The sequence below is a fragment of the Trichechus manatus genome, unplaced genomic scaffold (assembly GCF_000243295.1).
Source record: "Trichechus manatus latirostris isolate Lorelei unplaced genomic scaffold, TriManLat1.0 scaffold00030, whole genome shotgun sequence".
Classification (NCBI taxonomy): Eukaryota; Metazoa; Chordata; class Mammalia; order Sirenia; family Trichechidae; genus Trichechus; species Trichechus manatus.
This window is the reverse complement of record NW_004443966.1, coordinates 18,102,955-18,129,056: the sequence shown is the minus strand read 5'-3', so window position 1 is coordinate 18,129,056 and position 26,102 is coordinate 18,102,955. Positions and strand designations below refer to the sequence as shown.

The window sequence follows — 26,102 nt, the reverse complement described above, 5'->3', positions numbered from 1 at the left end:
AAAATTAAAACCTAAGCCAAGGCCTGAAGAAAGAATAAGAGGATGGATAGGTTAAGTGGAGAGAAGAGCAAAACAGGAAGAATACTGTATGCGAGAAAACCAGCAGGCAGTAGACAAAAAAGTAAACCAAACTGTTACGGATTGAACTGTGTCTCCGAAAAAGATATACTGAAATTCTACTCCCTGTAACTATGAATGTGACCTTGTATGGAAATAGGTTTTTGTTGCTGCTATCAATTAAATCAAATGAGGTCATACAGGGTGGGTCCAATCCTAATCTCTTCTTAGTATCTCATTAAAAAAAAAAAATGGCAGAGAAACGGAGACACACACAGGAGGAAGAGAGATGCCTTGTGATGGAGGCAGATGCATCTATAAGCAACAAAGGAATGGTAAGGATTGCTGGCAACCACCAGAAACTAGTAGAGAGGCATTAAACAGTTCCTCTCTTAAAGCCTTCAGAAGGAATAGACATGGCAGATACCCTGATTTGGACTTTAGCCTCCAGGACTGTGAGACAATAAATCTGTTCTTTAAAGCCACCCGCTTTGTAGTATTTTGTTATGGGAGCCCTAGGAGACTAAGATACAAATCAAATGCAATAAAAGGCACACTACTTTCAAGAAACTAAGTTCTGGGTGGCTAGAAAGTGGAATCTGAGAAAAGACAAGACCAAAAACAACAACAGAGGTGAGAAGGCAGTGCAATGACATATTCAGAGTGGTGAAACTACTGAGTGAAACGTCAAAGAGCATACAAATTTTCAGAAATTGCCAAACTGCATTACAAAAAAGGCTACAACAGTTTATACCCTCTGTTAAATCTATCCTTACTCACATTAGGCACTAGCAAATTCCTTAATCTTTATCAATCTAAAATGGTTTAAAGAAAAAAAAAAAAGGTTTAAAGGGGGAATATCTAATTTTGGCTTGCATTTATTTAACTAGGAGTGACAGCTTATGTTTATGGTAATTTCCTCTTCCTACTGATTTGTAAGAGCCCTTTTGGTAGGAAGGAAATTAGCCACATTTGTTTTATGTGTTAGAAATATTTTGTTATTTTATCCATTTCCCATCTAAAATCTTACACAGAAACCTATTATGTAAGACAAATATGAAAACAAGTTCCTCTGGGAATCACCCACCAGAGCTCCGGAAGTACTTCTCCAGAAACTTAGGCCCTTCATTGTGCACAGTTTGAACCATAATCTGCACACACTGTCAGGAGAACTTCTAATACTTCTTAACAGTACCTCAGTAAATTGTAAAAGCTTGTTAAATCTAATTAGCATTGGCATATTCATGCATTCAAAACAACGTATCTTCTTTGATTTACAAATGAACAGAATTAGCCAAAGGTGTTCTATAGATAAACCAATATGCAATCCACCGGAGTATAATCTAGGATTTCACTCTCCCTCAAACTACTACACTTTTCCTTCCTTTCTTCAAACTGACTCCATTTTCCATTCATACCTGAACCCACAACAATCTGACTTCTTCTTTGACCATTCTAGTAAAACAGCTTTTATAATAGGGAAATCCACTGGTCTCTTTTCTATGCTATTCTACTTGATATTTCTGCAGGAAATGACACCACTGATGACTTTTCCTGAGATTCTCTACTCCCTTGGTTCCTACAGCATTATTCTCTTCTGGTTCTCCTAATTCTTAAAGCATCACTTAAAATGTCTTTCAGTGACTCCTCACCTTCCGCTATTTTCCCCTTAAGTGTTAGTCATTCTACACTCATTCCAAGTGGGATGGCTTCCTTGCCCATTACTTCAACTGTTACTTATCTGTTAAGATTCCAAACCTGAAGGATACGATTTTCTACCAAATGGATTGAATTAAAAATTGCAGACTCATACTGGAGTGTTTTTTTTCATACCCTGAAACCATTCTGTCCCTAAATTGTGTTAATTCTACAGATTACTCATTAGAATCCCAACTGCCACACCACTGTCTTTAGTTTAGACTTCTCCAACAGCCTTCTAGCTTGTCTCACTGCCCACTCTAAAGCACCCTCCACTGTTATCAGCAAAGTTGTACACCTACTCCACACTTATAGACTATCTCATTATCCGACATTTCACATTTACAATAGTAAAAAACCTACTATCTGACTATTTTGCGCATTAACAACATATTCTCGCAGTAATGAACTCCGAAACACAGGGTAAAAGTAATGCTGGCTGTGATAGATAGATAAGGTTATGTGTCAACTTGGCTGGGCCATGATTCTCAGTGGTTTGGCAGTTATGTAATGATGTAGTCATCCTCCATTTTGTGATCTGATGTGGTCATCTTCCATTTTCACATAATGTCAATTTTCACGTAACGACCCAGTCTTCGTAACCTAACCATGTCAGTGAGAAGTGAGTACATTTCTAAAACTCAAATCTTATTATCAGTCTTAACAACTTTCCATGACAAAATACATTATAAACTGTCAAACTCTTTGCATCCTCATCTCAACTCCCTATTCTGTGCTCTAGCTATGGCCAAATACTTAATAAAGAAGTTTGTGACCTATTTAAAAAAATTCGCATTTTTTTCTCTAACCAATACTAACCTTCAGCCTACAACCCCAACTTTTTCTCCTTTTATCATGTTACTCTCTCTGTAAAAGTCTCTAACTAAACTCTTCAGGTGAGGTAATTTGCTTCTAACAGTACCTTATACATACCTTTATGTATAAAACTTAAACCCTGCAATGTAATTACTTATTATTGTGAACCTCTTGAGAGAAGGCATTATACCTTAATTTTTTGTTCCACTGTGCATATGTGCTAATAAGTAGGGTACCAGTAAATGTTTGTTGAATATGTAAAAGAACATAGAGTCAGAAATCCATGAGGAACCAGAAAACATTAGGGACACGATAAAGAAACCTAGAAGGAAGGTAGTACTTCAAGATAACTACGAGGCTTATTTTTGTTAGTTTAAAACAATAATGAAGATATGATTTACTGAAAGATAAAACTAGGATTAACACAGAGCTAACAATAATGGTGATATATTTCAAATAAACCAAAGTGGGTTGAGGTTAAGAGAGCATAATCAGTCAACTTTATAAACTGTGCTGGTCAAGTCAATTTATGGCTTTATTAGGTTAAGAAATTTGTTCATTAAAGCCCATAACTGCTTTTACTTTTATTACCTTCAAATCCTAGTACTTAAACACAAGTATATATTTCTGCATATACGATTATCCAGGACTGATTACATAATTTATTTGTGGATTCAAGCCCTCAATCCGTTTATTCACCTGGAGGGAGGTCAGTTAGGTAGCCTGAGGTTATGAAAACGGCATTGCTCAGGGAATTAAGTAGCCTGGGATTTTACCTCAGGCTCAGGAAGTAACTATATTTATTTCTCCAAATTTTTCTCCCTTAAGAGAATCTTCTACAAGGAGAGTAGTTAGCTGACAGTCTCCATCTACAGTGCCTTTGGGATCTGCAGCAGTGTTCAAGTCCAGGCCATGCTCTCCCTCCCTGTGTAACTCCCAGCCAATGAATGAGCATGGCAAGAGTACTGGGACCTTGTCATTTCTGCTTAGTATGACACTCCTCTACAGGCAATCTATACACTCGTGCTCCACATTGGGCTGCCAGAGACTCTCTCAGAGCTGCACCACAGTCTAAGTCTCTTCCTGCCGATTCCTCCTACCTTCTCTTTCTCCTTTAACAGCTGTCAGATCTGCCACATGGTCTACCTACTCCAGCTCCTTCTCCTTGCCTTTATTCTGCACCAATGCTACTCCATAATAAATCTCTTTCACTTCTAACTCAATCATGGCATGTGCTTCCCAGAACACCCTCAACTGATACACTGACATATTCTATTATTCAATTCTATGATTTACCAAAAGCTAGCTATCATGTATTACCAAGTTTATCCGAATAATGACTGGGCATTTAACCAAGTTACAAATGGACTTCTGTAGTACAAAAGAATATAGATTAGAAAGTCTTTTCAGACTTAATTTAAAATTGTCACTTCCTCTCCCTTAAATAATCAACTATGTGAGAACAAATGGTCAACATTTATCCTAAAACAAAGATTAGAAGTTAAGGAGGGGCAGGGAAGTTAGATTAATGGAAACAGAACAAACAGAATGGAAATAATGAGAGTCTTGACACTTCGTGAAAAAATGTAACCAATGTCACGGAACAATCTGTATAAAAATTGTTAAATGGGAATCTAATTCACTGTGTAAACATTCACCTAAGACACAATAAAATATTTTTTTAAAAGTTTCACCTCCTTTGAGATGCTGAGGTAAAGTTAATTTGGTTTAACTAACTAACCAATATTCAACATGGAGAATCTATAAAAAATACTTACATAACTGTGTTGTCATCCACTAAGATATCACAACCATGAGCAGGACACGAAATAGTCTGAAAAAGATTGATTCAAATTCAAACTATGTCTTCATTCAACAAATATTTACTGAATGCCTATCATCTCCAGGCACTTTACTAGGTTTTGAGGATTTCTTCACATTTATAGGATCTTAATCCTTCCCTTTGTATTTAAAGAAAGTGTGTGCGTGTTTGTCACCATAAAGTAACTAGAACTGCTGACCTGAATAATTGGTTTTTCAATACCAAAAACAAGACACCTGAGACAAAACTGCTCAACAAACATTTATGCCTACTGAGAAAACACTGCTGCTGTTGCTGTTAGGTGCCGTCGAGTCATTTCCGACTCCTAGTGACGCTATGTACAACAGAACGAGAAAACATTACCTAGATTGAATCGATAACTGGAATGTCACATTGTAAACAGAAAAAAATCTGTTATCTTTTAGTTGCATTTAAAAAAAAATTCCCATGTGATTCATAATCCAGAAAGCTTGACTTGTTCATATTTGTAAAATTTCTGAACACTGTAGAAAATTTACCAAAAATTGAAAAATAAATTGGCATCTTTACCTGTCCCATGCCTTCCTCCATTATTTTGGTAGTTAAATATTCACTCCAGCACTGCATACAGAACTTATGTCCACATTCAAGGCCAGTGAAATACTGCAACGAAAGTAAAACACAGACTTTTAGCAATGATATTATCCAAAAATCCACTAAACACACTGACGCAATAAAAAAATGGCTCTATTAGGTCCACATTTCTCAAAGTAGCTAAAATGTCCAATTTGACAGAACAGATGGGCTCCTAAAATGAGCTTCTAGGTGGTGAAATCCAGACATGCAAATACACTGAACACAAAACACCCAATTAATGAGAAATGCATCTACAGTAGAAATTTGTAATTTTCAGAAATAGTAAGCTTGTATTAAATATATGTCATGCACCAAGAGGCACATGAAAAAGATGCTCAATACCAGCAGTCATCAGGGAAATGTAAAGCAAAACTACAATGAAATATCACTTCACACCCACTAACCACCACCACCCCTTCCCCCCACAAACAACAACCCTAAACAAACCCATTGCTATCAAGTTGATTGCAACTCAGGGCGACCCCACATGTTACAGAGTAGAACTGCTTCACAGGGTTTTCTTAACTGTAATCTTTAGGGAAGCAGACTGCCAGGCCTTTCCTTCCGTGGTGTCACTGGGTAGGTTCGAACTGTCAACCTTTGGGTTAGTAGTTAAGTGCAAACAGTTTGTGCCACCCAAGGACTTTTTACACCCCCTAGGGAAGTATAACCAAAAACAGAGTGCTGGTGAGGATGTGGAGAAATTTGAACCTTTATACACCACTAATGGAAATGTAAAATGGTGCAGCCACTTTGGAAACAGTCTCAAAAGGTTAAGCATAGAGTTACTATTATAACCTAGCAATTTTACTCCTAGGAATATATCCAACAGAATTGAAAATAGGTGTTCAAACAAAAGTTGTATGCGGATGTTCATAACAGCATTATCCATAACAGCAAAAAAGTATAACAGCTCAAATGTCCATCAACAGTTATATGAATACAATGTGAGACATCCATACAATCAAATATTAACCAGCAATAAAAAGAAAATCAAGTATTGATACACACTACAGCACGGATGAACCTTGAAAACACTATGCTTAGTGAAAGAAATCAATCACAAAAGACCATATACGGTATGATTCCATTCATATGAACGGTTCAGAAAAGGCAAATCTATAGAGACAGAAAGTAGATTAGTGGTTGTGGAGGACTGGGGACTTGGGGAAATGGTGACTGACTGTTAATGAGTATGGAATTTCTTTTGGGGGTCAGGAAAATGTTCTAAAATTAATTGTGGAGATGGTTGCACAACTCCGTAAATATACTAAAAAACCACTTTAAATGGAAGATTGTATGGTATGTGAATTATATCTCAATAAAGCTGTTACAAAAATATCACAAAAATACAGGAACCAATGGTCAAATGATAGTAGAGAGTATGGAGGATTATACACATTTTTTAAAAACTTAAATAATGGTTATCATAGTATAAGAATGTATTTTATAACATTTACCACTAAATTATTTTTATTTAACTAAATAAGCAATATATACACGGTTAAAACCAATTTTAACAGTATGAGTTTATACTGAAAAACAAGTGTCCCTCATCCTCAACCCTGTCCTCTACCCAGAAGCAATAATTATTTTCCAATTTCTTATGTATCCTTCCAGATGTTCTAATGTACACACAAACCATATAAACATATCTTTCAAGCATGCACACACACACCCCCACAATAGGAGTGCCACATCCTCCGTTCTGCATCTTGCCTTTTTTACTTAATAGATTCTGATGTGGTTCCAAACTTGTACATATGGGTCCACCTCTTTTAAAAGTTCGTATGAAGGTACCACAATTTATTTCAACAGTCCATTTTTTTTTTTGGTGAAAATATTCCCAACAAAACACAAACCCATTCAACAATTTTGACCTGTAGAGTTCATTGACAATGGTTGCATACTTCACATTGCATCACCATTCTCACTATCTTTGCCCATACTGTTTTACTGCCATTAACTCTCTGTCCAGTGAAGTTCTCATTTGTGCTTCAGAGTTACTGTTGTCATTTTGACCTCCTATGGGTAATTCTTTAAAAGGGCGCAATGGTCAAGACAAACATTATTTATTGACCTAAACTGTTGTTTAGTTTAAAGATGACTTGAAAGCACAGTTTCAGTTCAAGGTTTAAAAGTTGTCCTTAGGCAACAGATTCTGGGGTTCTTCCAATCTCAGTGTATCCAGTAAGTCTGATTTCCAGTAAAAATCTGAAGTCCTGTTAAACAGTCCACTATTAATGGACATTTAGACTGTCTCTTGTTTTTCCTATTACACTACTGTGTTTTTCTCAGGATAATTTTTTAGAAGTGAAATAACAGTAGGTATACATATACAATTTGATATTACCAGCAATTTATATTGTGCAAGAGTACTCGGTTTCTCACACCCATGGCAACACAGTATTATTATTCAACTCGTTGAACTTTGCCAATCTAACAGGTGAAAAGTGCCACTTCATTAGCTTTGCTTTGAATTTCTTTTATTATGAGTTAAACAGTGGGAAAAAAGACTTAAGGCCTGCATATTTCTTTTTCTGTGTACTTTTTTCATATATTTTGCTTATTTTTCAGTGCATTTTTAAAATTATTTAGGAGGGCTTTTTACATAATTCCAACACCCTTATGTCAGTTTGTCAATACTGTGGTGGCTTGCATACTGCTGTGATGCTGTAAGTGATGCTACCAGTATTTCCAATACAAGCAAGGTAACCTACGGTGGACAGGTTTCAGTGGAGCTTCCAGACTAAACCAGACTAGGAAGAAAGGTCTGGCAATCCAGTATGAAAATTAGCCAATGAAAATTTTATTTATGATCTACAACAGAACACTGTCCAATTCTCTTGCTTTGGACTTGAACATACCAATGATTTTGAGAATAACATAATATTGGACAACGTTTTGTTCTGTTGTACCTAGGGTCAGTATTAGTCAGAGTCAACTGAACAGCAGCTATCTAACTTTAGCTCTATAATTTATGGCTTCTGACTGAGTTTTTAGAAAAGCATCCTCTGCCATGTTTTCTTCTACTTATGTTTTCTTAGGTTTTTATATTTTACATATATATACACACACATATATATTCCATCTGAAATTAACTTTGATATAACGTGATATATAGGAATCTAACTTTCCATCCCAGATGGCTACCCAGTTGTCAGTACACTATTTACTGAGTAATCTACCTGATTTGATAATGCCTCCTATATCATACAATAATCTTTCACACGTTTGACTCTTTTCTGTTTGAATGATCTACCCATTCATCTATCTGGTAGGTCTAGTTTCTATCTATTCTTATTTTCAATCTATGCAAATACTTAAGTCACCCCTTTATTTCCCTTAGTATTTAAAGTTTTCTTCATATAGCTCTTTTATATTTCTTGCCAAGTTTATTCTTACTTTATTATTTTTGTAGCTCTTATAAATGGTACTTTTTATTCCATTATATTTTCTAATTAGCTATTATTTGAAATGTTTATGAAATTTCCAACGTTGCTCATGCTATTAGATGTAAGTAGTTAGGATACAAAATTCTATATATAGCATCTAAACTATACGGAAACGTGTAGAAAGTGGCACACAAGGAAATATATCAGTGTTATGGATAGAATGACATGTAAAATATATATCAAGTTTAAAAATGCAGTGCTAATCAGATTAACAATGATTCTAAGTCATAGAACAAGTAAAAAGTAAATACTTATGAAGTCAGTATTCTTCAATGTAAAAAAAAAGGATCTGGGAAACAAAAGAATCTATTCTTATTACTTCCTATCAATGAAAGAGCTCTGGCATTAACTTGTTACCAGATCACAGAGACTGTATCTATTTGATTTTTGTGGCGGGATTAATTACTTTTGTGTGTGGCTCTTCTAGCCATGGTTTTGTGACTCCCACCCAGGTGACTGGGCAGGGTTGTGCAAATAAGATAATTGTGGCCCACTGAAGGGACTGGTCAGTTTTGCCTTAGAAGAGAGCCAATTCCAGATCAGAGAGGAGAGCCCACCACCACCAAAGAAGGAGAGACCCATAAGAGAGACCTGCAAGTGACAGCACAGTGGAATTCCTGGTCCACGGATTGAGAAAGCTCAGTGACTTTGGGAAGAGACTGAGGGCCAGGGAGAAATCTACAAGTGACCCACTAATTTGGGACTTGCCTGCCTCCACAACCACCTAAGCCATTTCCTTTATATGGTTCTTGAGTTGTGTGAGATACTGCAGCGAATCAGGAAATTCAAAGACAGGAGGGAGAGTACTGAGGAGAGAGGGAGTAGTTGGTGTTAGAGATGATGGAGTGGTACAGCAGCTTGGAAAAGTCAGACACTTGGGACATCTTTAACCTCTGCCTCATAGGAACCAGCTTTGTGCTGATCCTTATAAAAGAAATTACTCATTTAATTTTCTAGGCTACAAGAAAGTAAAAACACGGTAGAGTAATATGTTACTCATTCCAAAGTTAAAAACGTAAATCATCCTCATGTGCCTTATTGTTTTTTTCAAATAAGAAACCTTGAGACTGAGACTAATCTGTTGAAGATTACAATGGTTACAAAAAGTGATCACTGTTAAGTAAAACCCTGACCTCTAGGGCTTCTAGTTCAAGGTCCATTATACTATTACCTGAAAAGAAAGCTTTTTATTCTTTCAAGGCTTCTTTTCAGTATTTTTCCTAATTAAACAGATAACAAGATGAAACAAAATAAGTTATGCGTGCATGTGTAAAGATGAAAAAACTAACCTGGGGTCTAGTGAAGAATACTTCATTGCATTCAACAGTTGTGTCATTATCACGGGTAAGTCTGGGTATCTTCCCATCTGTCTGATTTCCTTTCCCTCATCTTCTTTTGGCATGTGTGTTTCCCTTTCTATCTTGTGCTCACCTATCTAGCTCCCTGGGCCTTTCTCTGACTCTGGGGATCAGATTATCTATTCATCAAACTTATCCCGGTTTACATCAGAAATAAATCCAACCAAGAATACATTAAAAATATATAAAATATTATCTACAACAAAAATTAATGGTCTGAAGAAAGGTAAAAGAACAACACATACTCTTTATCATATTCCTTTATCCCCCCCACCTCACATACACAGTAACTAATGTCAAATAGCAGAAAGAATATTAAGAATTATCTTTCCTCTATCAGAAGTTGCCCTATAATCCTTAAAGTTGAAGCCATTGTGTTTATAGAAACAGCAAATAATCCGGGCATCAGTTTCTTCATTTGTAAAATGGAGTTGGGTAAAGAAGAAGGTAAGTGTTGGAACCAGATGTTTTCAAACTGCGTTCCCAGGACCACAAAGATTTCACGGGGCGGGGGACCCACTTTCATAATCTTCAATTCTGCCTTTATGTCTTTTACATTTTGGATTTAGTTAAAAATAATTTTGAAAAATCTGAAAACCACTAGACCAGATGACCTCTTGTTATTTTAAGTCACCTATCTCCCAGATTAAGCCAAATAATTTTATCCTTACTCATTGCCGTAAAGTTGATTCTGACTCACAGCAACCCTACAAACAGAGCAGAACTGCCCCTTAGGGTCTCCAAGGCTGTAAATCTTTACGGAAGCAGACTCCCACATCTTTCTCCTACAGAGGTGCTGGTCAGTTCAAACTGCCGACCTTTCGGTTAGCAGCCAAGTGCTTAACCACTGTTCCACCATAAATTAATACACAAGATACTGTGGCACAAGCGACACTGCCTATTTGACAGATGGGTTAGTACGGCTGGATCTAAAGCTACTTTGATGCCAAACATTTTATCAGCTTTAAGAATTATAAATCCTTAACACTGGGGTTTACTTAAAAATCTTTACTCTGAAGTAACTGTTGCTCACTGGTTAAAAACCCACTGAAGTAGTCACAACACCTAAACCAAACTCACTGCTGTGGAGTTGATTCTGATTCACAGAGACCCCACAGGGTTTCCAAGGCTGCAAATCTCTACAGAAGCAGTCACATCTTTCTCCCAGAGGCGCTGGTGGTTTCGAACTGCTGACCTTTCGGTTAACAGTCGAATGCTTTAAGGACTGCGTCACCAGGGCTCCTAGTCAACACAGATGGGGGGGAAAAAAAAAACTATGCATTTGTAAAGAGCTCCAAATCTCAGGAAATTGTTTTTAAAGGACAGTCTACCCAGGATAGTTAACTCTAAAAGTGTTATAAACTAATCTACCAAAAGCATTTATTAAAAAAAACTGTTCTCATGTGGTACTGTATAATCTAAAACTGCTTTCTAGAAAAATAAAGGTATTGAAGATATATACATTAAATAAAAGGCAGTGTAAATGTTTGAAGAGAGCAGTGAATGACAGTCACACAATATAAATGAAGAAATTACCCATCCAATTAATAAAGAAAAGTTTCATGAAGGATTTCAGGTGACATTTACTTCTGAGACTGAGGTTAAAATTACCCTTCTATATTAGTCTAAAACTACGGGAAAAGCCCTAGTTTCATCATGATAATATTTGTGATAATGCTTAGCACAGTCTCCCATAATTCCGTAACTCACACTATCTTGTCCTATCACTTATGTAGCCAAATTTCCTATGAAAAAGTAGTTTGTTTACATTTATTGCCTCCACTTCCTTTCCCATCTCCATGTCAACCATTCTCCAGCCCATGCACTTGCGTTTCCCATCCCATCGCATTACTTAAAATAACTTTCCGAGGTCACCAGTAAACTTCTTAATTCCAAATTCACTTTTCACTTCTTTTCTCTGAAGCTTTTCTAGCAGTGTTCATCATCACTCCCCATTTTTTAAAGCACATTCTCTTCCTTTGGTTTCTGAGTTGCTACATTTTCCTGGTTCACCTAACTACCCTATTTCAGAGATTAATTAAAATGTCAATTTCCGTGGGACGTCCTCCTTGATCCAAAACTGGATTAGGTGTTCCTCCAACATGCTCCCATAGTATCACATCTTGTGTTTGCCCTATGAAAGCCCTTACCGTTCTTTTCTGAATATGTCTTTTATTATTTGCCCAGCTAATCTGTAAATTATTTGAAGGCAAAGATTATGTATTCTCCATTGTGTTCCTAACATCTAGAACAGTAGCCGGCATGCTGAATGAACGAACAGTAGGTTCCCCATCACCAGTTACAAATGCAAGGTAAAATTCATATTCTAAATCTTCTGTCATGATTTCAACTTCGTTTGTTGAGACTGCTAGATAACACTAAGGGCACTCAGAAAGCTGCAGCGGTATTTGTAAGCAACTAGCTTCAGTGGTCAAATTACAATTAAGACTTAAACCAAGGAGGAACAGGAGGATTTAGGGTTTACATCCTCAAGTAAGCCTTCTCTGACAGCTCCTCACCACCAAATTGGGTTAAAGTTCCCTTGTATTACAGCCTCATACTACTCTGTACTCCCTTCACAGCACTTATCACATTAAAACGAAAATCCAGCGCTGGATTCTTAGGATGGAAGAGGTCTGAAAGAATATCTTATTCAACTCATTCATTTGAAAGCTGAAAGAAACTGAGATCCAATGAGATTTAAAAATTTACCTACCCAAAGCCAAATATTTAGTGTTAAGAACTATGATCAGAACTTGGGAATTTGGAAATTCAGTTCAGTACTTTACCTCCTAAATTAATTTAACTCACTGATTTTTTTCCATTTCTGTTAAGAGTACTTAATTGCTTTAAAAAAAAAAATCCTTACTGCTTTTCTACATACTTATACAAATTAGCTCCCTTTCTTCAAATGGGTCTCTTTAGAGACAGACATATAAAACTCAAAGAATAACAAAGAAAAACCTTCAATATATTTAAATAAATAAATATAATACTGCTGTCAAAGACCTGGTATATAATAATTATTAGAAAAACCTGTTTAACTACTAGAGCAAAGAATATAAACATGATAGTTATAATAATGGTCATAGAAATATGTTATTTCTTAGGTATCTTGAAACATCTTAAAGGGTGAATTGCAAGTAACTAAACACTTTTATAAGGAGCCCTGGCTGCGCAGTGGTTAAAGCAACTGACTGCTAACCAAAAGTACGGCAGTTCAAAACCACTGTGGCTCTGCAGGAAAAGATGTGGCAGCCTGCTTCTGTAGAGATTTACAGCCTTGGAAACCCTATGTGGTAGCTAAGAGTCCGAATCGACTCGACAACAGTGGGTTTTGTTTTTTTAAACACCTTTATGCCACAAATATAATTTTCCTCTGTTAATAAGAAAGGCCTTCACAGGGAAATTACATTTAGTTGAGTATAAAGTTTCCCTATTAGACACTGCAAAGTAAATCATCTTATTTCAATACATTTTGAAAGATACTTTTGTTGCTGCTGTTAGGTGCCGTTCGACACTATGTACAACAGAACGAAACACTGCCCGGTCCTGCTTCATCCTCACAATTGTTGCTATATTTAAGGCCATTGTTGCAGCCACTGTGTCAATCCATCTCATTATTACTTCTCATTTACTAAAGAAAAACACCAATCGAATGGTCCTGTTTTCTGCTCCAACTCTTTCCTGACATACTATATTTAAGAATCTCCAATAGAATGGATTTGTGTAAGTGAAAAGCTTTTCTTACGAAGAATCTTGAGAGTTCCTTTGTGAAACAATGTTATAAGTGTTTTGGGTATTTACAAAAAAAAAAAAAAAAAACAACCCTGAAGTTTTAAATCTATTTTAATTTGGATGAAAGACAGTTCTACTCAGTGCCTAAGTATTACACAATTCTTCCCATGGTGGTTAAACAAACTTGGGAAAGATTTAGTTATGTAATGACAAACTGGGCAAGCTGCTGCTTTAAAAACAAACAAAGAGAAGGACAGCCAAGCTTTTATTCTTTCTCCTCCTTTCCTTAATACTGCTTTACTAAAATCCCAGGCCCCCCCAAATTTTTCTTTGTTCTAAATAATGAAAGTTGATTCACCCTCTGAAACAGTGTCAGTGCTAGCCTTAAACTACCAGATACTCACCGAGTTAGGGTAGTTCAAGTAGCAGATCTGACAAGGCATATCCTGTGCTGATGACCTTGTATTCATCTGGCGTGTTCGTGACTTTTTACTTGGATTAATTACATGACACTCAGCAAAGAGCTTCTCCAGGTTTCCATCAAAGTACCTGCATTATTTAAACAGAAAGGATGAGAGCCCAGCAATAGCACACTGTTAGAGCTCTCCAAAAACCTGATTTTCTATAGGGAACAGCAACTAACTGAATTTAGAAAAAAAAAAAAAAAAAGATCGTAACTTTTTTGCTCAGAGCAAAGAAGAGCTGTATAGCTATCAAACTGTAGCAAACAGAGGTGTATATGTATTAAATTAGATTGTTTTTTTTGCAGTTTTGATTTTTTGCCTTTGTTTTTGAATATGAGTCCTGGCAAATTAAGCTATTAGTATTATAACAGTGCTACAATTAAAACTCACAGATGAAAACTGTGCTATCTCTAATGGTAGCTTATGAAGAATAGTGGTATTTTAAAAGGCTAGGCTGTATTTTATAGAAGTGAATTAATTTTATTTAAACCAGTCAAAATATACTAGTTGAGAATGCTTCCTTAGTAATAAATCACTAAAAAAGCACACCTCCACTCACAAGTCACTTAAAAAATCAGATTACATCTCATTCTACATAACAGACTTGCTTTTTAAATATTCTTTTGAAATGAAGTAATTTTTAATTACTGGGGAAGAGAGGAGGAAGGAATAAAAAATTTTTATATCAGGTAAATTACATGCCAGCTTAACATAAAAGATTTATCTAAATATATACAATTAGTTCAAGATCTAAGATACTGAAGTATCTTAGATATGCCAAGCAGTATCTACAGAATTCTAACTAAACTGCAAATTTCTTGACAGCAGAATAGTGGTAAATACCAAGCACAATGCTACCCATTAATCCAGATTAGACATGGTCCCTGGCCTCTTGAAATACCTTAAAATTATAAAGGGAAAATCAATAGATATAAACATTTTCAATCTTAGAGTCAAAATAACCAGCAAAAAAGTTAATGCAGAATCTGGTCAATTACTTTTTTAGCTTGTAAACCCCAGGTTTCAATAACTATAATTTTTTTACATACAAACAAGAGGTTCTCAAGTTAAAAAATAATCAATACTCAAAAGATATTTTAATGATGCTCTTGTTCAGGTTTTGTGTCCAAGCACTTACTATATCTCCAGAAAATTATTCAAATGAGAACAAAGCACTCTCCTAAAACTAATATATTTTTATACCTACTTTGACTACAGTACATTTCAATGTAATCAAATTATCAACCAAAACGTCATCACATTATAAAAGGGGAACTCATATACAGTCATGCGTCGTTTAACATCCACAACACATTCTGTGAAATAGGATGTTACATGATTTAGACAGTGTGTAAACACCATATTACATACTTAGTGAAGTTATAGAGGATACCCCTTGTTTCACTTCCAAACTGATACTTCTCCTTTGCATCTTGCTGCTGCTATCACTAGCACTGGTTTTGCTGCGTTTGGGAGCAAAGACATACTTCACGGTAATACTTTCAAAAGAAAATTAACAGAGGTAATGCTACAACACTCAAGAGATGCACAATACACGAGATTGGGTGCTGCTGCCTGGGAGTTGAAACACACACTCTTATATGGTAAACTTTTTATTTGTTAAGTAGAGAAAGTTCACATTAAAATAAGAAAAGAGAAAGTACAGTACATACATAAACCATTAACCATTATCCCAGGCGTTCATTATGACTATTAGGACATATGTGTTACAGGTTATATATGTACTTATCCATTATATGCCTGCCAGTGCAATCACTTCATATATAAGAGACATTAGACAGACATGTTTACGTGCAGTAAGTTGTTGCATTCACTACATCTGGTTATGGACGCTACATCCCATTCTTCAACTGAGATTTCTGAACTCTATTATAACCTTATGGAACCAAGAATGTATATATGGTCAGACATTGCCCGAACTGATGTTATGTGGCACATGACTGTAAATTTAAAGTTATCCCTAATCATCGAGCTATTCAAAGTATATCTACAGCAGAAATCAAATGCTTTCCCATAAATTATATCTCTGAGAAAATGTAAGGTGCTAAGTTTTATCTGAAAGCAGAAAGCACAAGAAACTAACAATAAATAGGAATTAAACAGCTTGTTTTGATAAAAATATTCATGCTCACAAGCAGGGACAAACTTCTGACTACATGAAACTAACAACTCCTAATACTTGGGTAAACATCCTGGATGGCATTCTATGCATACACAGCTACACAGATATTATGCGTATAATTTTATATAAATAACATCATACTCAAGTTTTATAATCTACTTTTTCTCACTAAACAATATGTAACAGACATCTTTGTACACAGATCTACTTTCTTTTTTGTTTGCATAGTATTTTAATGTAGGTACATAACATCATTTACTTAACCAACCTTATACTAAGGGGCATTTAGATGGTCCATATTTAAATAATTCTAGATTGAAATATCCTTGTGCATACATCTGTTCACATATCTGGGAATACCTTCTCAGAGTAAACTCCCAGAGCTCTGATTAGAAAAAGCATGCACATCTTACTTTTTGGTATTTACTGCCAAAATACCCCACCGCACCTGAAAAGATACTGATTTACATTATCACCAAATATCCTGAGTTTGGTTTTTCCCACCATCAAAGAGTTGGTAAATCTTAAAAAAATTTTGGTCCACTTTAAAATATGGAACTTTTTTTTTTTGCTACCTGTAGGTCTCAGCTTAAACTTCACTTCCTCAAATAAGCCTTCTCTGACAGCTTCTCATCCCTAAATCAGGTTAAGGCTCCCTTGTATTACAGCCTCCTAGTACCATTCTCTGTACTACTTCACATCACTTATTAAAACCAAAATCCAGTTGCTGCTGACTCTGACTCACAGCAACGCCATGAGTATAACTGTGCTCCATACGGTTTTCAATGGCTGATTTTTTGGAAGTAGATTGCCAGGCCTTTCTTCCAAGGTGTTTCTGGGTAGATGCCAACTTTCAACCTTTCTGTTAGCTGTTTGCACCACACAGGGACTCCACTTATCACATTAGCTCTGTAATCACTGTTTATTTTATGTCTTTTCTGCTAAATGTGAATTCCACGAGGAATATTATATTGCTCTAGTCCTAGCTTCCAGAAGCGTCTTATTATAAGCACTCAAATTTCTTGTTAAAAGAGTAATCTAACTCTCTCATTGATCTTAAACACTTTCTTTACTATATATCAATTTTCCACAGTCACATAAGTTTATTTTTCTGACTTTACATTCCAACTCTATTGCTTTGCCTGCTCTTGTAGCTTTCAAAAAATTTTCAATATCTGGCAAGAATTCTTTTATTAGTCTCTTTTTATATAATCTCCTTGGCTATTCTTCCATGTTCAGTTCAAATTAATGTAAAATCGTTTTGATAAAGTAAAGAAATCCTACTTGATCTTTTATTGCAATTAGATTAAGAATATATTGATTGAAGGGAAAAATGACCTCTTTATAATACAATGAAACCTGTGAGAGACAGAACTTAACAGAACAACCTTGTTTTTCAGGGTCTCAAAAGTTTTCCACTTTTGACAGGGTGCAGTCTTACCACTTTTCTGTCGTTCTCTATTAGCGGAAAATATTTGAGTTTTCCTTCTCTGATAGGTTTCTGCCTAATGCAGTTTTTACTATATTGTCTCCATAGACAAGAACAAAGTATTTTTTTTTCCAATTTACTTAATTCCTCATTCCTACTTTGTCTCTCAGTAGCTACTTTGCATTATGTGAGTCCTGCACAAGTCTCAGTAAGTTTATTCTCATGTATTTTAAGGTCTTTTATTGTCAACCTGAATTCCTTTGCTTTAAGTATGTTAATTAAAGATAGCATATACTGGAGTTTATAGCTATTGATTCATTCTAGAAGTCACCAAAGGAACTTTTAAATAGTGCCCAGGTAAACAGAGTGGGGAGTTAAGAATCCATTCATATTCTCAGACATAGTAGGCCTCTTGCTGCTGTTGCTGTGAGGTGCCGTGGGATCGAAAACCTTTCTTTTCTTTTCTTAAAGTAAATTTAAGTCCTATTCCGAAGAAATGCTTTTTCTTATTTTTTTTTGTTTTGTTTTTATTTTCATATATTAAATGGTCTGTCCACCCTGACTTCACAATGGTTTTTTTGGAGAGACTGATAACTAGTTTGATCAGGAGTTGCCTATGTAACTTTCACTCAATACATAAACCTATTTCTTAATTTTTCAACTTTTAATAATATACTGATTGTCCCCATGCTATACAACACTACACTTAACCTTTCAGTTTTGGTTGGAACTTCCTGGAGCTTTTCAGTTTTCATTTTATATAACTTTTTCACAAATTACATTTTTACATCAGGTATTTTTTTTTTTTTTCCGAAGAATGGTAAGAACTACCTTTTGTTTCCTAAACTTGATTACCCCTCAGTTACTTAGACATAATTCTAAAGTTCAGATGTATTGAAATGTTCACTTTGACCAAGATTATCTTACCCCTCAATACTCCACATATAGACAGTGTTCTATCTTCTTCTGGTACCTGCTGTTATTGAGGAAAAGCCTGTGATCGAAATAATTTTTCTCCTTTTATAATTCAAATCCTTCTTCCAGCATATATACACAAAAAAAGCACCCAAACAGACTGCCACTGACTCACAGTGACCCCACAGGGTTTCCAAGGCTGTAAATCTTTACCGAAGCAGACTGCCGTATCTTTCTCCCCTGGAGCCGCTGGCAGTTTCGAACTGCCGACCTTTCATTTAGCAGTCGATCACTTTAACTGAGCCACTAGGACTCCTTTTTTAGACATACAAACACACGTGTGTGTATATATATACATATATATACATACACACAGATACACACATACCCCCACATACATGGTTTTATTCTTGAAGTTTAATACTTCTACTAGGATTTACCTTAGCATTAACTTTCTCTTTTGAAATTCCATTCAGGTTTTATGTAGCGTATTTTTGCACAAATAAAGTACACCTTCTAAGTCTGTTTGCCAATCGTGCCCTCCCCCCTGAGGTATTTTCCTAAGTGCGCTATGCTGATTTTTTTTTACAGCAACATGTAAAAAAAATTGGCATAGCAGCACTTATGACAGTATCTCATGGGGGGAAGGCGTGGTTGAAAACAAGCATAGAAGGCATGCGTTATCTGCAAGAAACTACGGTACTTCAGAATCCTTTACTTATTAAGACTGTCCTGCTGATTTGTACCCAGTCTTTGTTAATATGTCCTCCATATCTACCATATGCTAATTCCTTCTTTATCCTTTTTCTGTCTCCACATCTCTATTTTCCAAAATGTGTATTCTGTTTCTTGCTGCTGTCCATGTGGTTTTTTAAGTTCTACAAGATTAATATTGGTCTCCTTTTTTTTTCTCTTAAGTTTGGTCTGCTCCCTTTTTCACCTTGTTCTTTTATCGGTTCAACTTGGATCCCTCATCTCATAGACCATATTCACTTTAATTTCTTTAAGAGAACAAAGAGTCTGTTAACTATTTTCTGATTACGATAGTTTTATTCAGGCCTATTATCCCCAAGAATATGGGTGGATTCTTCCCCTGTCTGTTTACCAGAGTTCCTTCAGTTCACTGGCTTTTATGTATATCCTTGCTTGTGAAAATCAGACCACAAAGAAGCCTTGCAGTTTAAGCACCGTGTTTAATGAGTTAATCCTTTTGTGCCTAGCAGTACCTATAATGACCAAGAACTTTTTCAGCTTCTGGGGCTTACTGGGAAGGTGCTGGACCACTGACAGTGCGTGTTACGCAAAGCAGGGGCCTCAATGACTGTTTAAAACTAAAGAAATGGGCACGAGCAGCAAATTACTGTGTTTACAGGGTATTATGAGGTGTCTGAATGAATATTTGGTAAGAAAAGAAGAAATTTTGAAAATTTTTATTTGTTACATATGTGTACCAACAGACCCCAGTGGGCACTATGCGGTATTATCAGTGGCACTTCATATGTATCACTAAAACATTTACAGTAAGCTTGTGGAAGGACGCAAAAACAAAAAACCCATACTACCTACCAAAAATTCAGACACTCAATGATTCAGTGTGCTTCCCTTAAGGAAAACACATGGTATCAACAAAACATTCAAAGCAGAAAATAACTGGGTCATCAAAGGGTTAACATATTTCTCTCTGCCTCACTGATTTTGGTAAACAGCTGCAAAGCTCATCTTCAGATACTGCTTCCCTCTTTTCCTCCAAACCTGCCCATCCTTTTGGGGAAATCATAGTGATGAAAATAAAAATGGAATGGCAATGTGGTTTCTCCATTACTCCTGCCTTTCCTCATTGGTGGAAGGGCACCCATTTCTCATATGGCCTAGATTAAGCTTGTTAGAGGAAAAAAAAAAAAGAAAGAAAGATTGTTAGAAGGACACTTGAGAGGTTTCTCAGCAGATTATAAATTCTCTCTCAGGTTCTTTTCAGTTCACTCAGTATGTTTACAGAAATATAGTTAAGTAAACTGGCACTTAATCCGCCAACTTTCCTGAATATCTAGATCTTTTTTTTAAAATTCACTTATTTCACTGTTGTTGTTGAGAATATACACAGCAAAACATACACCAAATTCAACAGTTTCTACATGTACAATTTAATGACACTGATTACATTCTTTGAGTTGTGCAACCATTCTGACCGTCCTTTTCTGAGTTGTTCCTCCCCAAATAAAATAAACTCACTGCCCCCTAAGGTTTCTATCTAATCTTTCAAGTTGTGGTTGTCAATTTGATCCCATACAGATAGTTCTTAAAAGAGCATACTGCTTAAGACAGGCATTTTTTACTAGTTACGCTAAACTATTATTTGGTTTTAGGAAGACTTCAGGGGATATTTTCAGTTTAAGGTTTAAAGACAATCTCAAGGCAATAGTTTCAGGGGTTTATCTGAATTATCTAGATCTTAATTTTTCATTTTACTTGACTGGCTAGACAGAAGCATACCAAATAATATGAATTAAATTTCAAAGCAGAAACAGTTATAGCCTAAAGACTCTGTCTGGCTTGGAGGGAGGGGAGATACGGGTGGTAGGAAACACCAATGGCTAGCGTTTCTTTCTGAATTCAGTGTGACTGTGGCATTACTGTCTGCCAACTCAGTATTTAATTTTGCCATTAGGAGTTTATCTTAAAAACCACTAGGGCTTCATACTTCATAAAAAGATCATTGCTGGAGAAGTAGTAATTCTCAATTCTCAGAATATTATCAGAAAAACAAAAATGTTAAGCCAATTTAAAGTTATCTGGTGGCTTTTCCACTCTATATCCTTGGCCTATAACAGAGCTCAATCCTACGGTTCTTTAATGCTCCATTATATATTTATTTACAACAAGTCAACTATTACCGTAAGCATTTATCTATTGTTATAAGCAAAAATGGAGCCCTGGTGGTGCAGTGGTTAGGAACTCAGCTGTTAACCAAAAGGTTCAAATCCACCAGCCACTCCTTGGAAACCCTATGGGACAGTTCTACTCTGTCCTACAGGGTCACTATGAGTCGGAATTGACTCGATTGCAATGATTTTTATAAGCAAAAATCAACAGAGATGTGTGTGCATAAAATTTATAAAAATATATGTACTCCTATATAAACATGCATATACACATACTTTTACTTCTAAATAATCAAGAAAACTTTGTTTCAACATCTCATTTGGTAATTTATGACTACTAGACTTCAATTTCAAAAGAAAACAAAAGTGTCAAAATTGCTCCCTATCTTAGTTTCAGTTCTTACCAAGCAGTAAAAAAGATCTGTGACACAAACATTGCTCTTAGCAATCAACGTTTCAACTATCCTTTGGCTCATTAACCTGTTTCTATTTACTGATGTAGTTTTTTCACTTTTAAAAAGGATAAGTTTAAACAAAACCACTAAAGGAACAAAGAAACGGCTTAAAATTCATTTAAATCATATAGATGACTGAGAACTACCATTAAATTTATTAAAAAGAAAGGAAAAAAAAAAAGACTAGTTACGAAAATGACAGTCCTAAGACAGCAGTATAGAACCAGAGAGCAGACCCACCAGAGGTTTCCTCACCTTTACAAACAGACATTAGATTCTGTGATTAATCCTCATCTTCCATGGTAAGAAGCCAGTATAGTAAGGTATAGTACTATGAGCAAGTTATTAGGAAATACTGAACTAAACAGTTCTTTCTCTTCTGGGGAGTAGGGCTGGAACTAACGGTTTGGAGTACTACTTTTCATTCGTAATCCCTGTACTGATAGCTTTTAAAAACCTGTGAATGTGTTACTCTGATAAAAATTAAAATACAAAAAGAGTTCCTGAAATACAATGTAAATTTTCTACAGCTTAAAAGATATCACTAAAAAAATTTTTTTAAGGTATACTTTAAAAAGAAGTACTCAAGCTAAAATGCAAGATAATCGGCATACCTATGCATCTCTGTTAGGTAAAGTTCAGAATTCCAGAGAAACAGAACTATCCTAAGGACTTACGGATAGAAAAAAACTTTTTCTAAGGAAGGCTTTGGGCTCTCATAAGGAAAAAGATCTCATGAACTTATACAAATCTGTAAGAATTTGCTTTAATAAAAGTTTTGGTTTTTTTACAATGCTAATCTCAAAATTAAACTGAGTTTTCATTTTACAACAAACATGTTCTATATCATTTATCACTAAATAAATATATTGCTCATGTATTTTAAGAAAAGAAAAAGCAGGGTATTTTTTGAAATTATAATATAGGATTTTCCTCTTGTGGAATTCAACCTAATAAAAACAGCATTATGGCAAAATCTCCTGAGCTTGCTTATTGCTAAACAAGACTACTTTAAAAAAAAAAAAAGCTACTTATTAATACTACTTTCAAGTTGCACTACAAAAATCTTATCATATAATTTTTGAGATATTTTTCTACCATTTATTCCTCTATATGTTAACCTTCTTGGTTCTGAGCCACTAGAAAGGCAAGGTGGACTAAAAAACTGACCGTAGTGAAATACCCAAACAAAACCAAACCCACTGCCGTCGAGTTGATTCTGATTCATAGCAACCTTATAGGACAGAGCAGAACTGCCCCATATGGTTTCCAAGGCTGTAAATCATTACAGAAGCAGACTGCCACATCTTTCTCCCATGGAGCAGCAGGTAGGTTCAAATCACCGACCTTTCAGTTAGCAGTTGAGTACTTAACCACCTCACCACCAGGGCTCCTAGAGTGAAATGCACATAAGATGAATCCTTTTAAACTTGAATTAGCAACATTATAACTGAAACACAATAAACTACGCTGTTTTCCCAAAGGGTTCCCACCCCATTTATTACGGAAAAACTTAAAAATATACAAAAGCCAAGATAACAGTAAATTGAACTTCTACATGCCCACCACCCAGCTTTAACAATTTAACAATGTTGCCAATCTGACAGAAAGTCTTTTTTGAGGGTTAAGATTTTTATTAATCTTCATATGAGCTTTCAGGGTAGATCTAAAACTATAAAGCACAGTTTAAAAAGAAGTTAATGACTGGTCCCTTCCTAACAAGAGAACAGATGCTGGTTTTACAGTGTATAACAGCTATGGTAGCACAGTGGTTAAGAGCTCAGCTGCTAACCAAAAGGTCAGCAGTTCAAATCCACCAGCCATTCCTTGGAAACCTATGGGGTAGTTCTACTGTGTCCTACAGGGTCACTATGAGTCAGAACTGACTCACAGGCCCCTAACAACAGCAGCAGCAGCTATGCTGACGTACCCACGGTGTCATCTTTACCGGTAGTTGTCCATATTCTCTAGCTTGATTTTAATTCTTTCAATTTTACAAGTTCTTCTAACACACAGATTCTTAACCTGAGGTCCCTGGACACTCAGTAACTGTCCAGTATCTAAAATGTTATAATTTATTTACACATGTTCATTTTCCCCTCTGGGGAAAGGGACAAAGGGTTTTTACTTTCTCAAAAGTCTGTGGCCTCCAAAATGGCAAAAAACACTATCATTTTCTTAAACTATTTTTACTTCCGTTAAAGAAAACAAAGACAGTCGTTTCTGTACCTTCTGTCCAAGCATGTGCACATGTGAGAAGTCTACAGTCTCTCTACTCTGCTCAGTGGTCTTTTTCTCCTGCTACACACCAGCAGCACTAACTTGGAAATAAAACAATTACTACTTGTGATTCACATAACAGTGGATCTGATTCCAATTAAAGAGAAAAATGGTTTCTTCTAGTACATAAAAATATTATTTTATTATTTTGACAATGGTTTTTCAATATATTTAAGTCCTCAGGTTATAACTGTTGTGAGCCTATAAATCAAATAAGTATGTTTAAAATCTAGCTATACTAAAACTAAGACTAAGTAATCAAAACACAAGGCAATAGATAATTGAGTGCCATTTTAGATAGCTCACTTACATACTGAACAACTAGAATGCAGGAATTATGCTTGTTAGTGGTGATATTAACTGCTCTGAAGGAAAGAAACGAACACCTGCACACAACATGACAGGAGATGAACACCATATCTGCAAGAGGTGGGAAGAGAATGCTAGGGAAGCATAGAAAATATTAAATAACTTCAAGAAGTCAAAACAACTAAACAGTAATGAGCAAAGAATTTAGAGAATAAGGAGATATAAGGAATACCAAATAAATTGACTGTAATGTATAGGATTGTAAATGCTGTCTGTGACTACAATCCCAGAATAAAATATTACTGATACTCTCTGAATCTGTGCAAAGCTATAGGTCTTGAGATCAGCGCCTGAATAGTTGAGAGCATCCAATGAAGTGCTGCGAAGTAAGAAAGGAGTAGGCACGGACATACAGGATGCAATGGAGTATAGAAAGTTTTCAAAGTCGGGTAGTAGAGATGTGATGAACTACAAAGGTAGTGGAGGTTGATAAAGTAATTTGACATGATCAGAGTGAAGTTTAGGACAGATCTGAAAAAGGATGCTACAACAGTGATGCTGAATCAGAAGAATGATACTAGAACCTAGGAGGGCAGTGAGGAAGCTTTCTTGGCAAAAAGTTACATTTACCTGCAGGTATCAAAGGCACTATAAATCCAACATATCCAAAAAACAAGTTGGACCTTCCCTTGTAAGGTTGTTCCTCTCCTATGTCTGTGTACGTGTTTAAAAAATATTATTGTGAAATTACACAATTGTAGACAAGCACAAAAACATAAATAAGCAATTTACAAATTGTTATAAATTAAACACCAGTATACAACCAATACCCAAGACAGGAAACACAACACTACTACTACTCCAGAGGAAACCCTGGTGGCACAGTGGTTAAGAGCTACAGCTGCTAACCAAACGGTCGGCAGTTTGAATTCACCAGGCACTCCTTGGAAACTCTATGGGGTGGTTCTACTTCATCCTACAGGGTCAACTCAAGTCGGAAATGACTCGACGGCAATGGGTTTGGGGTTTTTTTTTGTACTCCAGAAGCCTCTTCTCAGTAGTAAGCCATTCTTCCTCCAAGAAATAATAAATACCTGTTTTTCTTTATAGTTTCACCACCTAAGTACACATCTCTAAACAATATAGCTTAGTTTTATTTTTATTTATTTATTTTAATGTTATGCAAGCAGAGCCATTAAGTAAATAGGTACTCTTTTGGATCTTTCTTTCACTCAATATGATGTTTTAAAGATTCATATCACTTGTCGCTTATTAACTCTAATTCATTTATTTTTTGTTGCTGGGCAGTTATCATATATATACATACACCACAATTATCTATCTAATCTAACAGTGAATGCACAGTTGGGCTGCTTACAAGTTGAAGCTATTATGATAATGCAGCTATGAATATGCTTATTTATAACTTTCAGTGTAGATGTACACATATTTCTATTGGGTATTATTATGGATTGAATTATGTTCCCCCAAAACGTGGTGTAAATTCTAACCTCTGTGCCTGTGGTTATAATCCTATTTGGGAATGGGATGTTTTTCTTACGTTAACAAGGCAGAATTAGTGTAGGGTATATCTTTTGTCAATCTCTTTTCAGATATAAAAAGAGATCAAGGGAGAGGAGGAGGGGGAGAGGGAGAAGGAGAAAGAGGG

The 26,102-nt window shown here is 35.7% G+C and overlaps 1 protein-coding gene across 1 annotated transcript in view; it reads right to left on the bottom strand.

Moving 5' to 3' along the window:
* Positions 1–26,102, bottom strand: part of ARIH1 (ariadne RBR E3 ubiquitin protein ligase 1) — a 112,324-nt gene that overhangs the window by 37,081 nt on the left and 49,141 nt on the right. The window contains exons 4-6 of the mRNA XM_023729819.1: positions 13,964–14,108; positions 4,943–5,035; positions 4,350–4,405 (exon numbers count right to left, since the gene is read on the bottom strand). Coding sequence (XP_023585587.1) covers positions 4,350–4,405; positions 4,943–5,035; positions 13,964–14,108 — 294 coding nt within the window. The remainder of the gene's footprint in view (positions 1–4,349; positions 4,406–4,942; positions 5,036–13,963; positions 14,109–26,102) is intronic.